This window comes from Heterocephalus glaber, unplaced genomic scaffold (assembly GCF_053883595.1).
Source record: "Heterocephalus glaber isolate CG9 unplaced genomic scaffold, H.glaber_assembly_v1.0 deba00001550, whole genome shotgun sequence".
Taxonomy (NCBI): Eukaryota; Metazoa; Chordata; class Mammalia; order Rodentia; family Bathyergidae; genus Heterocephalus; species Heterocephalus glaber.
Genome location: NW_028258343.1, coordinates 4887185 through 4902787, shown reverse-complemented (window position 1 = coordinate 4902787; position 15603 = coordinate 4887185). Strand labels below are relative to the sequence as shown.

The following is a 15603-nucleotide window of genomic DNA, read 5'->3' as shown; positions in this document are numbered from 1 at the left end:
CTATAATAGCCAGTATTCTAGTCAGCCTATCTGCTAACAACATATCATTCTCTCAGTCACTAAGGTCACAAATGGTGGTTGACTTTTGACCATTTCATTTCATTTATCTTTTATTTCCTGCCATACAGTTCTGTGGATTTTTCTCCAAAAGTTCTTTTAACAGTGAAACTATGTTGTTTCCATGTATCCAGAATCCTTTTCTTTTTGAGGACAGGAAACAAATTTTCTTTCTTTCTTTTTTTTTTCCAGGGATTGAACTCGGGTCCTTGCGCTTTCGTAGCAGGCAGTGAAACCACTGAGCTAAATCCCCGGCCCACAAATTTTCTTTCTTATTTTGCTTTCCTATAGTATTTCTTAATGCCTAGCACAGGGACTTGAACTAAATAGATGTTATACATTTTGTCAAATAAATGAAAGAATGTTTGTGTACAATTGCTCACAATTTCTAATTCCCACCTGGTTATAGCTAATGGTACTCATTATTAACATGATTAACTGGAATGCAGTTTATGGCCAGAAGTTATTATTTTCACTGTGAATCTAACTAAAAAAAAAAATCAAATCTGTGATTTTGAATTGTAAGGTCTTGATCCAAATAAGACAGAACTATCCATAAACGAAACTATTGCAAAGGAATTGGTATCTTGAATCTAAAAGAAAATACATAAAACTCTATATGGAAGCCAGATGTGGTGGTGCACTTCTGTAATCCCAGCACTCTGGGAGGCGGAGGGAAGAGGATTCTAAGTTCAAGCCCAGCCTGGTCAACTTAGGAAGACCTTGTCTAAAAAAATCAAAAATTAAATGGGCTGGGAATATAGCTCAGTGCAAAGGCCTTGTGTTCAATTCCCAGTAATACACACACCAAACACCTCCGCCAAAAATTCTACTGTATCATGGATGACAGTGGTAGTTTTGAGAATAGTGTCAAATTAAGACAACTTACTACAGTTACCTAATCTTGATGCAAAAACTCAATTTTGAGAGGCAAACAGTTACCTAAATGATAAGACAACAAGTTGATCTTAAGACAGTTACATGTTTTTATTACACAAAATTACAACATTTCATGTGGGAGTTGGTCATCCACTTGCTGTTTTGACAAAATGTTAAATAAAATATCTATAGAAATTGTCTAAGAATGCTTTATGAAACAAACATTCCCCTAACCCCTCAAAAAAAAAGGCCTCATTGCCTACATTTCCCAACCAGAGTCCTGAGAAAAAATAATAGGTTTTGCTTATTTTTCACTGTAATACATACAGTTTCTTTTGAGATATAAAAAAGGGAAGACTTCTAAAATTCGAGACCCCTTTTGTTTACAAAGTTTTATAAAAATACATTAAGTTCATGTTTGTTCTTTGACTTAACATTCCAGTTTATCAGAAAACAAAAACAGTAACACACAAAGATGTGCAAACCATATTAATCTTGCAGCAATATAATGTCAACATCGTCATGAACACCTTGTAAAAGTAGCTCTCCGGGGTACGTAACAATCTTCCTTCGTTTGGCAGCTTTGAGGGTTCCTACCAATGCTTCAAAGAGGTTGGCACATTTGTCATCTCGAAAAAGGACCCCAAATTTCACGCTTAACTTTCCATCGGCATCTAATTGGAGAAAATACAATGTTAGCGAGAGCAAAGTCTGTTTCTTCACTCCACGTATGGTAAACTTACAAAATCTTTAATAAATAGCTGACTACAGGCTAACCAGTATGACAATTTAACACTTTGCCAAAACTTCAAGGTAGCCTCTTCCTACATCCAAGTGAGGAAATAAACACAATGTGTTTTAGGCCTCCTAGCTTTAGCATTATCTAGACAAGAACTGAAAGAGAACAAAGAAACACTTAGAAAAATGGATATGCTATGTGTGACGAATTTCTCTCGATTTTGATTTGTTTGTTTGTTTGTTCCTATTTCTGTTTCCTGAGATGAGTGACACTATGTGGTCCAGGCTCACCTTAAACTTGGTACGTACATAATAGCCCTGGCTGGACTTGAACTCACAATCTTCCTGCCTCAGGCTCCCAAGTTCTGGGATTAGAAGCATGCACTACCACACCTGACTCAAATTTTTTTAATTGTATTAAATCAATAAAGACAACAAATAAAAAGGAAACCCAGGATGAAGAGCAGTATATCTCTTAAGTGTGCTCTGAACACATTCAGAAGCCCCAGGATAGAGGGGGTGATTTAAAAAGGTATATTTGGGCCGAGGATTTAGCTCAGTGGTTCCGGTGCCTGCCGCACAAGCACAAGGACCCAAGTTCGATCCCTGGTACAAAAAAAAAATAAAAATAAATAAAATAAAATAAAAAGGTATATTTCTCAAGTCCTCTGAATCTAACTAAATTCTGGGTAGGACCAGGAATCTGCAATTAACAAGAACCCCAGGTTATCTTATTTGGAGGCCAGTTTTTAACACGAACACTGAAAATTAAGATGGACAAAAAGGAAACAAAAGGCAGTTAAAAATGGGAGCATGTAGCTATAAGTGAAACTGTTCAGTAGCCCCAGGCCTATTCTTCAAGTTCCCTGGGCTTCAGTTACTCAATCACCAAATTAAGGTGAGAATACCTTAGACAGGATGGTTGCATAGACTGATAGCTACTGTATACATAGGTAACACTGCTCATAGAGTGTCCAGCAAACAGTAAATTCTCAGGTTAGGTCAAATTTAAAAGCACCAAAGGCAGGAAACTGGGTCCAATCCTGGAGCTATCCTGTCCCCTCAGCTCTCAATCCTCAGACGTCCAGCTGATTTCACCTTCCTTGGGTCTTCTGCAGAGCTAAGCTAAACTCTCCTCTTCAATGGGTATTCATCCCCAGGTTGAGGCCCGAATTGTTTCCTACCTGGATAAGAGCAAACTGGTCATTAATATCTTACCAGCCTCCCTTTCCTCATTTTTGTCCTCTCATACATCATGCACACTGGTGTGGAATAAAAAATGTAGAAGAAATTGTGTAAGATGCACATCTGCATCTGACTGATACTCTTCTAACTTCAATGGCTCTCTACCACCTGCAAAATACAGTGAAGCCCATGATCTCATAGCCAAGGTGCCAGTCAAGCATCTACTGCTTCCTGGTCTTCTGCCTCAGCGCTCCACACACCTTACAATCTGGTCACAAGGAACTGCTTCCTATTGCCCAGGGTGCCACTGGAGACCCGCTTTCATAACTTTTGTCCATGTTGAGCTATGGCCAAGCATCCCAGACTCCTTTCCCTACTTAAATCATTTTTCTTCAAAAATGGACTCAAATGTCACCTTCTCAAGGACATCCTCCATGATTTCATCAGTTGCCATCTCTTCTTATAAAACTGAGTATATGTCTATCAAAGCATTTACCATTAATTATAGTAACAATGGATAACATTTATTGAGGACTTGCTATGTTCTTAGAACTGTTTAATGCATTTTGCCATCATTAAAACTCACTTAATCCTCATTTCATAGAGAAGATTCTATTGATTGCCAGAAGCACCATTATTTTATATTCCAAAGTGCCCATTTAACAATAGCAACCATGTATTAAGATGCATCCTTATTTTAGAGATTTTAAGATATGAAAAATGTATCTTTTTTTAATTGACAAAGTTGTATATATTTAAGATGTGCAGCATGATGTTTTGAAATATATACACATTGTCCAATTGTTAAATTGAGCTAATTAACATATACATTACCTACATCTTTTTGGGTGAGAACTCTAAAAGTTACTCTCATCAATTTTCAATTGAACTACTGGGATAGAGTATTATTATTGTTACACAAATAAGGAAATCAATAAACAAAAGTTTAGTAATGTGCCCAAGGACACAGAGCAAGTATGTAAAGAAGCTGTGACTCATTCCCAGAGAGGCTGACTCCACGGCCCATGTTCTTAACCACTTCCCAATGCTTCTAGTTTGTTTGTCTTCCAGCTACCTAAAGAACTCAAGGGCTGAGATGGAATTTGTTTATTTCTGCATCTCCTGCACCAGAGGACAAAGAGAGCACTCAAGAAATACTTGTTGGATGACAGAATTCAAATCACCAAATAATCATTCTCCACTTAATCTTTTCTCATAGAATGAAAAATGAGACTTTAAAAAATTTGACTTTAAAAGAAACAGGTAAGACTTCATCAATTTCCAGGTTGAGCTCATGCATCATATGTAGGTTAGTCAAAATTGCTCCAGACAGAACTTAAATAATTAACCATAACATGTCAAAAGATGACACATCTCTATATATGATTTCCAGCTCAGTAAGCCATCTTTCATCAAGAACAAGAAAGTCAAGGTATCTTGATAAAGCTGTAAAATTGCATGTGGAAGTGGTGTTGATATGTATCTCAAGTCTTCTAATTTGTTAAACTACTCATTTTGAAATAAGAGTTCCAATCTGTTGCAGTAGAATACAGACACACTCCCAGGGCTGTAAAGGTTAAAGTTTCACAACCACTTGAATCTGATCGATAAACACTAGGTTGACATGGGTAAGGAAATAAACCTTTGGAAATATACCTCTAACATCCAAAGAATGGTGCTACTCTCAAGTCACATGAGTTTACTGCATGCAGGAGAAACTAGGAATGTGAGAGAGGAGTAGGGTGTCACTAGTGTCAATAAGATTCACCAAACTCAAGTTACAAAATCAACAATACAAAAATCAATAGCTTTTCCATACACTAATAATGAACTAGCTGAGAAAGAACTCAGGAAAATAATTCCACTCACAATAGTTTCAAATGAATGAATGAATGAATGAATGAAATACCTAAGAAACTACTTAACCAAAAAGGTGAAAGACCTCTGCAACAAAAACTACAGAACAATGAACAAAGAAATAGGACAAGGCAATAGAAGATGGAAAGATCTCTTATGTCCACAGACTGACAGAATTAATATTGTTACAATGGCCATAATATCTAAAGTAATCTACAGACTCCATACAATCCCCATCAAACTTCCAATGACATTCTTTACAGAACTAGGGAAAACTATCCTAAATTCACAGAGAAACACAAAAGACCCTGAGTAGCTACAGTAATTCTAAGTAAAAAGAGCAAGGCTGGGGCATCACACTACTTGATTTCAAATTATACTACAAAGTCACAGTAACAGAAACAACATGGTACTGACACAAAAACAGACACACAGACAATGGAACAGAATAGAGGACACAGAAACAAACCCACACAAGTACAACCACCTGATTCTGGACAAAGGAGCCAAAAACATATGTTGGAGAGAAGACAGCCTCTTAAACAAATGGTCCTGGGGAAACTGGATATTCATACGTAAAAGAATGAAAATAGATCCCTGAGGAAAAGGAACATACCTATGTCACTTATACTTACACAGGGTTTAGCATTTGTAGATGTTCAACAATTATTAACTGATCATATGATTAAACTCACTTGATTGCTACATCCGCACCACTTCTATATGCCTCCTTTATCTTTTCCTAGTACATTTCATTAACATACTCAGATTTTCTGTAGAAATAATGTCACTAGAGAAGGCCAAAAAGGAAGTGAGGGCTGAGAGTGTGGCTCAATGGTAGAATACTTGCTTAGCATATTTGAGGCTTTATGTCTGATCTCCAGCACTATCAAATGGAAGAAGAAGAGAGGTTGAGAGGAAGAGATGCTCCCCAAAGATATTCTTGTCCTCATGTCCTAATCTCTAGGACTTATGAAGATGTTGCCTTCCATAGCAAAAGGAACTTTCCAGATGAGATTAATTTAAGGACCACAAAATGGAGAGATTATCCTGGATTACCTGGGTTGGCACAATGTAATCACAGGGTCCCTAAAAATGGAACAGGGAGGGACAAGAGGAGGTCACAGTCATTCAATGTGAGGACTCCACCAGCTGTTGCTGGCTTTGAAGATGAAGGAGGCCATGAGCCAGGGAATGCAGGCTGTCTCTGGAGCTGGAAAAAGGTAAGGAACTGGATTCTCCCCTAGAACCTCCAGAAAGGGATACAGCTTGCTAACATCTGGATCTTAATCCAGGAAGACCCTTATTGACTCCTGATATGAAATGTGGTAAGGGAACTGGGGATGTAGCTCTGTGGTAGAGTGCTTGTCTAGAAGGCTTGAGGGGTTTGATCCCTAGAATGATAAATGCACAAAGGAAGAAAGGAAAGGAGGGAGGAAAGGAAGGAAGGAAGGGAGGAAGGAAAGGAAGGAGGGAGGGAGGGAGGGAGGGAGGGAATGTGTTAGGATATCAAATTTATTGTTTTATGTTATTAAGTTTGTGGTAGTCTATTACAGCAGGAATAGAAGAACTAATACGAGGAACCTTAGAGATTAATGGTTTATTGAACTTTTCAGAATGTGCCCTGTTATTTCAAAAGATTTATGATTCACAAGCAAACAGGTTTAAGTGACATCAAGTTAAAGTGACAAAATAACTCTTAAAAGATAATTCTTAGAGCTATTTTTTACCTACGTGACGTAACTTTAAAACTCTGAATTCTATTATCCAAGTTGTTGCTGAATGTGTCTACTGTTCTTATTATTTTTAAAATGCTCCCCAAATGTTGCTTATATTGTGTAAGATGTGCCAAATAACTAACATTAACATAGTAACTCTCATTACAATGTAGGAAACGAGACTAATATTATCAATTTTGCATGTCACTATCTTCACAGTAACTGCATTGCGGTCAAAGAAAAAAAATGACAGAAAAGCAACATCTAAAAGATGGTGTATTTTAGTTATATGTTCATAATTGTACAAAATCCAAGAATTCAGAGAAAATAAAGACAATTTAGTATAATTTCAATCTAAGACCTTAGTCACTTGAAAGTTTGCAAAATGGTACCAGGATAAAGCAGAAAACATGAATTTTAATAGGGTAACAAATAAAAATTTGAATATGAGGGCTGGGGATTTAGCTCAGTAGTTCTGCTGCCTGCCTCGTAAGCACAACGTCCTGAGTTCAATCCCTAGTACCAAAAAAAAAATTTTTTTTAATATAATTAAATTACCAGGTTTTAATGCAACCAGATGAAAGAAGCTTCCCAGTTTTCTTTCTACACAAAAGATAATAAAACATCTCAACTATTCTTTGCCTCAGAAACCAGATGCTCCCACACAGCCCTGTGTCTTTAGGGTCCTTGGGCTGTAGGCAGAGTTGCCACCGTGTCCTGAAGCCGTGGGACTCCCCAGAATGCTGGTTCTGCCTACTAGGAGGAAAACTCTGAAGAAATACTCTATCTAGGCCAGGCGCAGTGCTGTGCACCTGTAATCTCAGTCACTCAGGATGCTGAGGCAGGAGGATGGCAAGTTTGAAGCCAGCCTGGGCAACTAAGTAAGACTCCATCTCAAAATAAAAATTTTTAAAGGGCTAGGGGGTTGGCTCAGTGGCTCTCAGTAGAGCACTTGCCTCATAGGTGTCAGGCCCTGGGTTCAACCTCAGCATTAGAAAGTAAGAAAGAGCCAGGCGTAGTGGCATGTGCTTGTAATCCCAGCACACAGGATGCTTACTTTTTGAACCCAGGCGATGAATTTCCTCCACTAAGAGGTTAACTTCATGATCCACGTTCATTATCACCTGAAAGAGAAAAAAGAAATCTCTATTATTGCCATTTCTATATTTCATCTAGCACATATGAAACTAAGGGTTGTTTTGTTTTGTTTTTCTTCATATAGCATTTGTCACTACCACTTACTATGTTCCTCTTCCTAAAAGCACCGTGTGATGTGGACAGCACTACAGCATTGCCTGTTCCCTCTGCTACCCCTACTCCTACTCTCCACATCCGCTTGGGAGAAGGCAGGCTTTGTCTTTGACCCCTGATACTCCACACGGGTCCTCTTCACAGTGCCCTCGTAGGCACCAAAATCACAAAAGGTGTGTGGCACAGGACCCACACTAGAGAGCAGAGAAAGGCCTAGAAGCAATAGCAATGTGACAGACACTCTCTGAGGGGGGTCCAAGGCACTGTGGGGGCCACAGAAGGCTTAGTGGAGGTCACACGGGAAGAGTGGGCCACAGAGGCAAATGGGAAAGGGGATTCCACACATGGGAAGGGCACGTGCAGAATTATGGCAGCAAAGGAGCAAAAGCCTAACACCCTTGAGGCATCCCTGAATGAGGAGCTGGGGACCTCGAGATAAAGTGACATATTCCCTGCCCTTTGGGAGTCTGCGGTCCAATGGGGGAGAAGGATGGATTCAAGGGCAATTTAAATATCCTCAGGTCAGTGCAGGGATCACTTCTGGATCATATGCAGGAGCCAGAAAACCTGAGTGCAGCACAGAATTGTGGTGAAGGACAAGAAGGAGCCCAGGTTGAGAGAGGTTTCTCTTGGCTTGCTAGGTCCGCCACAGGCTGGGTTCTGCACAGAGATTCAGCCTTCACTCTACTCCCTCGGACTCTAGGCTGCGGCTACACAGGACATCATTGGACTCCTCAAATGCCCCTCTTACCTCCAGACTTCACCATGTTTCTTCAGCCCAGACTGCTATTCCTCTTTCTCCAGGGTAACTCACACATCCAGCCCCAGCATGGATTAACTTCCTCCAGGAAGCCTTCCCTGAAACCCTGGTCCAAGGGAGCTCCCCACCATTTGTTCCCTCAACACTGTGCCCCTCTTCATTTGACCCACACTAAAAGGTAAGCTCCCTTCTGCAGAGAGCTCTATGCTATCACATCTGGCACCAAGAGTACAGGTTAAGCAAATCCTGGTTCACAAAAAGACGAGAGAGGACAGAGTCATGCCTGTAGAAGTGTCAGAGAGCAAGAGCAACTGGACAGAACAGCCATCAGTTCTGTCTGTTTTTCTCTTTTCCTTTTTCTTTTATTTGAGACAGAGTCTTGCTAAATTGCTCACAATCCTCCTGCATCAGCCTCCAGTGTAGCTGGAATTATAGGCATGTGACATCACACCCAGCAGTCTGTTTTCAAAGCATACATTTTCCAAATCAAATAAAGGACTAAAAAAGCAGGGTCACAAGTCTGATTTCCTTAAGGTGACAATTTGGAAGAAACAACTTTATCCAGATGGATTATAACCAATTCCTGGTAGCTTTTAAAAACAAGAGTGACATCTATGACTGTATACCACCTGTTCAAATGATATTGACTGCGACACCAGATTTTCTCTGCTAATAATTAAAAGTGCTACTACCATCTGCTATGTTATCTGTGTGAGTATAATTTAAAGAACTTATATTGCAATAAAATGTACAACCTTCAGTTAAATACATCTACATAAAACTTATCAAAAATCATATTGTTCCAATACTGGGGACTTTGTGTTAACAAAATCAAACCTATAACAGCATATGTAGTTCAACATATAGTTTATAAAAACCCAAAATACACCCAGAGAACACAGCCACTATGCTGAAGCCTGAACGCCACAGCTTGAGAATATGTAATGGTAAGAAAAAGTCTGTTAAAGTCAGAGTGGGGCACAGCTGTTGTTTTTGCCTGCCCAGCACCCACTCCCCATTCTGGCAGGACCAATCTAATTTGTATATGGCTAGAGCAATGTCCTTTCTTACTCTAAACCCATGCACCTTGGGTAGAGCCTCACTTTAGGGTCCAGGAATGGTTCAGGGCCACAGTGATGGGGTCGAGGCATGAAGTAGGTGATTCCTTTTAGAGCAAACAAGTTCAGCCGCAATATTTTGCTAGAACTTCTAGTAAAAACAACATGCTTCCTCCACTGGGTTCTAAGATGTAAGTTCACAGCCCTGGTGTAAATGGCCAGCATGTGAGAAAAGCCCCACAGGAGTAAAGCCAAACACAAAGAATCCTTCTAACAATGACAGCCTGTGTAGACCCCAGACTTTCCAGCTAGATGAACCAATGTGATCTTTACTGTTTTTTCCCTCTAGATTTATTTACATTTCTATCACTCTAAAGACTCTTTACCCATGAATTTGGCTTTGAGAAGATTTGCTATTTTTTTTTAACTAAGATTCTTTTTAGGTACTTACATGAATAGTCTTATTTGTGATGCACTATTGGGCAGGATGGATAGATGAAATATGAAATTGGAGCTGCATGTGATGGCACAGGACTATAGTTCCAGCTCCTGGGCTGAGGCATGGGGATCGCAAGTTCAAAGCCACCTTGGGCAACTTAGTGAGACCCTATCTTTAAAAAAGGAGTGCGGGAGGAGGCTGAGGATGTAGCACAGAACTCCCTGGGTTCAATCTTCAGTACAAAAAAGAAATTAAAGATAGGATTGGGGAGCCATATTAAAAAATTCTCTAACAACCAAAACCACTTAATAATGAATGTAATGTGAACCTTGTTGCCAGCAGCATTAATGCAGATGTAGTTAAAGTATCTGAATGATGATGAAGAAATTAGCCTGCACTGGACAGGAGGGAAAATACAATGTCCAAGATCAAGAATTATTAAGGATCAGCTGTAGAATTTAGTCCAATACTTTTTCTCCAACTAGTGACAGGATCATATGGCTTTTTCCTTTCCTCTGTTTAAATGATGACTTTTGGGAGTGGATCTTCCAATCCTGAACCAACACTGCCATCCCTATAACAAAACCACTTTCTACATCCTGCCAGATCTGACTTCTAAGAGTTTGTTTTGTTAAACAAATTTCTATCTATGGTCATACTTTTTTCTTCTATTATGTTTATCCAGTTTTAGGATTAGAACAATGTTGAGTTCCTAAAAGGAGGGGAGAAGTGTTCCTTCTTTTTTCTGCTTTAATTATTTGATATAATTGATCAGTTAAAATGTTTATGAGCCTATTGTTGTCATATAGGTAGGTTTTCAAGCTAGGAATATACTTTCTTTAACAGGTGCTATTCAAATTTTATATTTCCTCCAGAGTTAGTTTCATTAATTTGTCTTCCAAGGTACTTCTTAGAAGTTGTCAAATTTATTTCAAAAAAGATTTTTGTAATATGCTTTCTATATCCTTTTAAATTCTGTAAAATCTGTGGTAATGTCTCCTAGATCTTAATATTGTAATTAAAAAAAGAATGTATAACTGATATTGTGTAACGGGAAGAAAAGGTCTAAAAGAGCAGGGGAATTGGGAGGGGTAGGGGAAGGGAAAAAAGGGAAAGGAAAAAATATGAGAAGAGGAAAAAAATGGAAACAAGGTCTTTGCAAATAGGGAAGGGAGGGCAAGGGAAGGGGAAAAAAAAATAAGAACCAAGAGACTCATGTAATGGTACAAGATCCCAATGATGAATGTAACTGTATTTTATACCGAAAATGTACCAATAAACTTAATGGGGGAAAAAAAAAAAGAATTGTTAAGGATCTCTCCAATTCTCAGATTTTGATTTTCCCACCCAGAAAATGTATCTTTTCACCATTCCCCAGCTCCTTCCACTCACCACCAGCAACACCCTTGAGGCTGAGGAGAATCCAAGAGCAAATCCCTCTGTTATGTGCAGCACACATACTTCCATTATATAAAGGACACATACGTACACTCATCAGTTTTTAGAAGAGAAGGCAACCAATGTTTCTTTTATAATTAGGTTCCTTATCTAGGTTAATTTGTGCAGTTTTAAGTACCATGCAAAGGATTTATTATTTATCCCATTTTATGGATAATGAAACAGGCTCAGTGGGGTTAACGCCTCAAAAATTTAAACGCTGTTTCTAACATCATTCTCACTCTTCCTCTCCCTCTCCCTCTCTTCTTTTGCTGTTATGCAAATGCACTTAATATAATAGTGCACTTGTATGAAATAGCACACGCTGAGTACTTACTAAGGTAGATCATTTACAAAGCAAGAAAGGCTCCCTTCCTAGATTCCTATAAGTAGGAAAATAACAGGCTCTGATACTACCTCTGGCATGTATAATTTGGCATGTTTATTCATTTATTTTATTATTGGAGGGGGGACAAAGAAGCAAGATGTTCATTGTTACATGGGCCTTGGAAAGCCCATGACATTTTACAGTGACAAAAGCCTGGGACTGGAGTGAGCAAGGAGATGAAGGACAATGAGAGGCCCTAAGCAGAGCAAGGCTAAGGGGGAGAAAGCACGTGTCAACGAGAGGCTGGCCCAGAAAAAAGGAAGGTGACAGCAGATGCTAGTCAGGCCTTGTGTCACAGAATCTATTAGGCTTTTCAGTGGGACTCACAAAGAAAGCAGAGGCAGGAGGGCTACAGCATATGCTGAAAGGCCCCATCAATATACTCTTAGAAATGTATGTAAGAACCCTCTTATATTTGTTTTCTTTTTCAAGTTTGGAGGCAATACATGGAGATTTTCTACCTACCCGAGTGAGGGTCCTGGGAATCAAAAGCCAACTTTACGCCCTGGGGCAGGATATCTTCTCAGCCCCCCACTCCCGCCCTGCAACCACGAACAGCTGGCGCAGGTCAAAGGAGAACTGGGTTCCTTCCTCCCTCGCCGGGGCGAGCACACTCCATATTTGGTAATCGCTCCTGCAAGTCTGGGATCCTGCCAAGTGAAGGTACCCAAACCCTCTCCCCTACAGGCCATCACATGATTGATCTCCAGTGGCGCGGCTGCAAAGTTGAGGAGCACCCGAATCGGCCCCGTTCTGGTGCAGCGCAGGGCGCTCGCGGGCAGGGCTGGATCCTGGAAGCCTTTGTCTCGGGGATTCCGCGGCCAGCGCAGCCGCCCCGGCTCCCCCACGGCCCGGCGCGCCCGGGAAACGAGCGCCCGGAGCACACCGCGAGAGGGAACCCGGCCAGGGCTCCGGGAGCCGCTCCCGTCCCACTCCCTAGACCCCATCTGCGCGGGGAGCCGCACCCACCTCGCGCAAGGCACAAGGCACTGCCCCATGGCCACCAAATTCCTCGGGGCAGCCGCTCCCTTGCCCCCCGCCCTCCCTCATTCCCAGCTCTGCAGATCTGGAACCCAGCGAGCGTCAAGCGCGAAACCCACAAGTCAAGCGCGAAACCCACACGTTGCACCGCGGTGAAAATCGTTGCCTAGATGCTCGCTTCCCCAGTTCGCCCCCGGCCGGCAAAACGTCACGCGAGCCGGGTACGGAAGTCCGCGGAGAGGTGCGGGAGTGGGCGGAGCGCGGCCCCCGGCCCCTCCCGGCCGTCCCAGCCCCGCCAACTCGTCACCTCCGTGCTCCCGGCCCCCTGGCGGTCCCGGTGCTCACCCGCAGCCCCCGAGGCCCCCCCGCTGCTTGACCTCCGCGAGGCGCTCCTGTCCCTTCCGTCCTTCCGACCTGGCCACCGGGGGACTCACCTCTTGGCGTCGTTTTCTCGACCAGTAAAGAGCTGGGGGCGCGTCGGGCCGGGTGTCCGCTGCGTACCGAGGAGGCAAAGGCTGAAGAGGGAAGTGGCCGAGGCAAAGATAAAGGCTGCCGCGGAGGAGGAGGCAGGGGAGGAGGCGGCAGGGGAGGAGGAGCAGGGCGGGGGGAAGTAAGAGTTTCAGCGCTAGGGAGAGGGGCCGCCCACTCTGCGGGACCAGCCTGTGAGCCGGGAACTCCGGGAAGGCGGCGCCGACAGGAGGCAGGCTCCGGACAGGTGGCGGCGCCCGGGCTTCGGGAATGCGGACCTAGGGCCTCGGTGACGTCCCCTTTCCTGCCTTCTGGGACACCTCATCCGCAGCCCCCTGCAGTAGATCCTGGCCGGTGACTTCTCGCTAGGATTTCTCTCCCCAAAACGGAACCAAGGCGCCCCCAACGTGCTAAATCCTAAGGTCTCCTAGGAACACCGCGACCCACAGCGCTCCTGCGTGCCGGGACCGGGAGCCTCCAGAAAACCAGGACCAGGGACTCGAAAATGGTCTGATTTGCAAAACAAAATGCGGTCTTGAAGATCGACTTGTTCTACTGCCAAGACATTTCACACGGGCAAAGTTAGTTCATGATCCTGGGTCAGTACAGGTTCTATCCCTTCATTATTTCCTATATCTAAATCTAATTTATTCATCCTCCCTTTTTAAAATGTGCGAGAAGGAGGCGCGCTTTTTGTACCGCGTTTTGGGAAGGAGAGCCGACCCGAACTATCCCTAGAGCATAGATTGCACGAATAACTCCACCAAGAGTCCGCTCCACACCCGCGGCGGCCCGGATTGAGTGATCACGTGACCCGGATGCGTAAAGTCCATAAAGTGGCCATTGAAGTAACCTCGAACGAGCTGCTCAAACCGGACTCGGGGGTGATTAGTAATTATCTAACAACTGTCCGATGAAACTGATCATTAGTAAACCAATCGAAGTCTCCTTTGGAAAATGAAAGCGGGGGCGGGGGGTTGGAGAGAAAGAGCTATCTGGTAGAAAGGTTGATTCTGAGAAAGGGAAAGATGTAAGGGGCCAAGACAGGTTTCCAGTGAACAGAAACTAGGAGGAAGTGGAACTTTTGAGGGGGTCAGAGAGGGAAAAGCCAGGGCTAACAGCAGCTAGGGCGATGATGGACAGGGCAACAAAGGCCTCCTTCCCAAGGGTGTGTGGGTATCCAGGTCTTCAAGGCTGTCCTGGATCCGTCCACTTCCCAAGCTGCGGTCCAGTGAGCCTTTAGAGTCAACACATGACAAGTGGGTGTGACTCGGAATGAATCTGCTCTGTCATCTTCAACACCTGGGAATCGCCCAAGTTTCTCGTGTCAGATGAAGTTTAAAGTGATTCCAAGATCCTGAGACCGTTTTTTTCCTCACCAAGAGAGAGCTGAGACATTAGACTTTATCTGTACCTTATCTTTCAAAGTTTGCATAATGCAAAAATTACAATTTAAGAAAAATACCGTATCTGACAATCCCCTAAGCAAGGCCTAGTTTTCTGCTTGAGTCAAATACCACAATTTGTCAGCTGCAAGGGAAGTGAATAAGGAATGGCACTGTAGTGTGTCACTTCTGTTATGACTAAGCAATTCGTGTCTCCCAGTACTCTCCCAGTCAGAAAAAAATTAAATAATTACCTAAACAAAAGTCTTTGTTGACAAAAAATGAAGGAGCTCTTTTAAAATGTTATTTACATGTATTCTACACAAACCATAACAAACTTCATATTAATCTACAGTATAAGGAATTATAATTCAAGAAAGTTTTTCATTGATCAAAGAAATGTCAACAAGTAATTATTTTGAATATCCAGTTTCTACTCTTTCAGTTTCTATTCACACTTTTGTTATCTTTTCTTGTTTTCTTAGGAATATTGTCATGTACAATGTAAACATTGTGGAAGTTTAACCTAAAAAGCAAATGATGAAGTTTGTCAAATAAGAAATATGTATTAAATAGGGGGCCAGGGATTTAGCTCAGTGGTTCCACCGTCTGCCTCGAAAGTGCAAGGTCTAGAGTTCGATCCCCAGTACCAAAAAAAAAAAAAAAAAAAAGCAAGAAATACGTATTAAACAGAAAGGATGTGCTAGAAGCAATGTACCTATCTTGAAATGTACAAGTAGCCTAAAGCATGATCTTTGTTAAAAAGAACTTCTGAGTTCGATCCCCCATACAAAAAAAAACCTGGTAATGTATGTATAAAATATTTTAAAATATTTATTCCTTTATTTAATTACATACTGTAGACTAGCACTGAGTGATAGAAATATAATTGTGAGTCAAATATGTAATTTAAAATTTTCTAGTAGCCACATTAAAAAAGAAAGACAAGATCTTGGATTGCTGAGGCTGAGGACTGACTTGGGTTCTGAGAGACTCCCAGAC

At 41.9% G+C, this 15603-nt stretch overlaps 1 protein-coding gene across 4 annotated transcripts; it reads right to left on the bottom strand.

The window, feature by feature from the left end:
- Positions 1–1019: 1019 nt before the first annotated feature.
- Positions 1020–13369, bottom strand: Abracl (ABRA C-terminal like). 4 transcript variants are annotated; one of them, XM_004846057.4, is made up of 3 exons: positions 13183–13369; positions 7492–7558; positions 1020–1610 (listed from the first exon to the last, which is right to left on the bottom strand). In XM_004846057.4, the coding sequence occupies exons 2-3, from the start codon at positions 7550–7552 to the stop codon at positions 1426–1428; spliced, it is 246 nt and encodes an 81-aa protein (XP_004846114.1). In that variant the 5' UTR covers positions 7553–7558; positions 13183–13369; the 3' UTR covers positions 1020–1425. The 4 variants fall into 4 exon arrangements, with proteins under 4 accessions (XP_004846114.1, XP_087046375.1, XP_004846113.1 ...); XM_087190249.1 differs by lacking the exon at positions 13183–13369 and adding an exon at positions 13094–13136; XM_004846056.4 differs by lacking the exon at positions 13183–13369 and adding an exon at positions 12888–13029.
- Between the last annotated feature and the right edge of the window lie 2234 nt (positions 13370–15603).

Coding starts and splice junctions, on each gene's coding strand:
- Abracl (XM_004846057.4), bottom strand. CDS start 7,552: ATGAACGTGGATCATGAAGTTAACCTCTTAGTGGAGGAAATTCATCGC. Junction 1,611..7,491: donor TCATCGCCTGGGTTCAAAAA/GTAAGCATCCTG, acceptor TTCTCCAATTAG/ATGCCGATGGAAAGTTAAGC.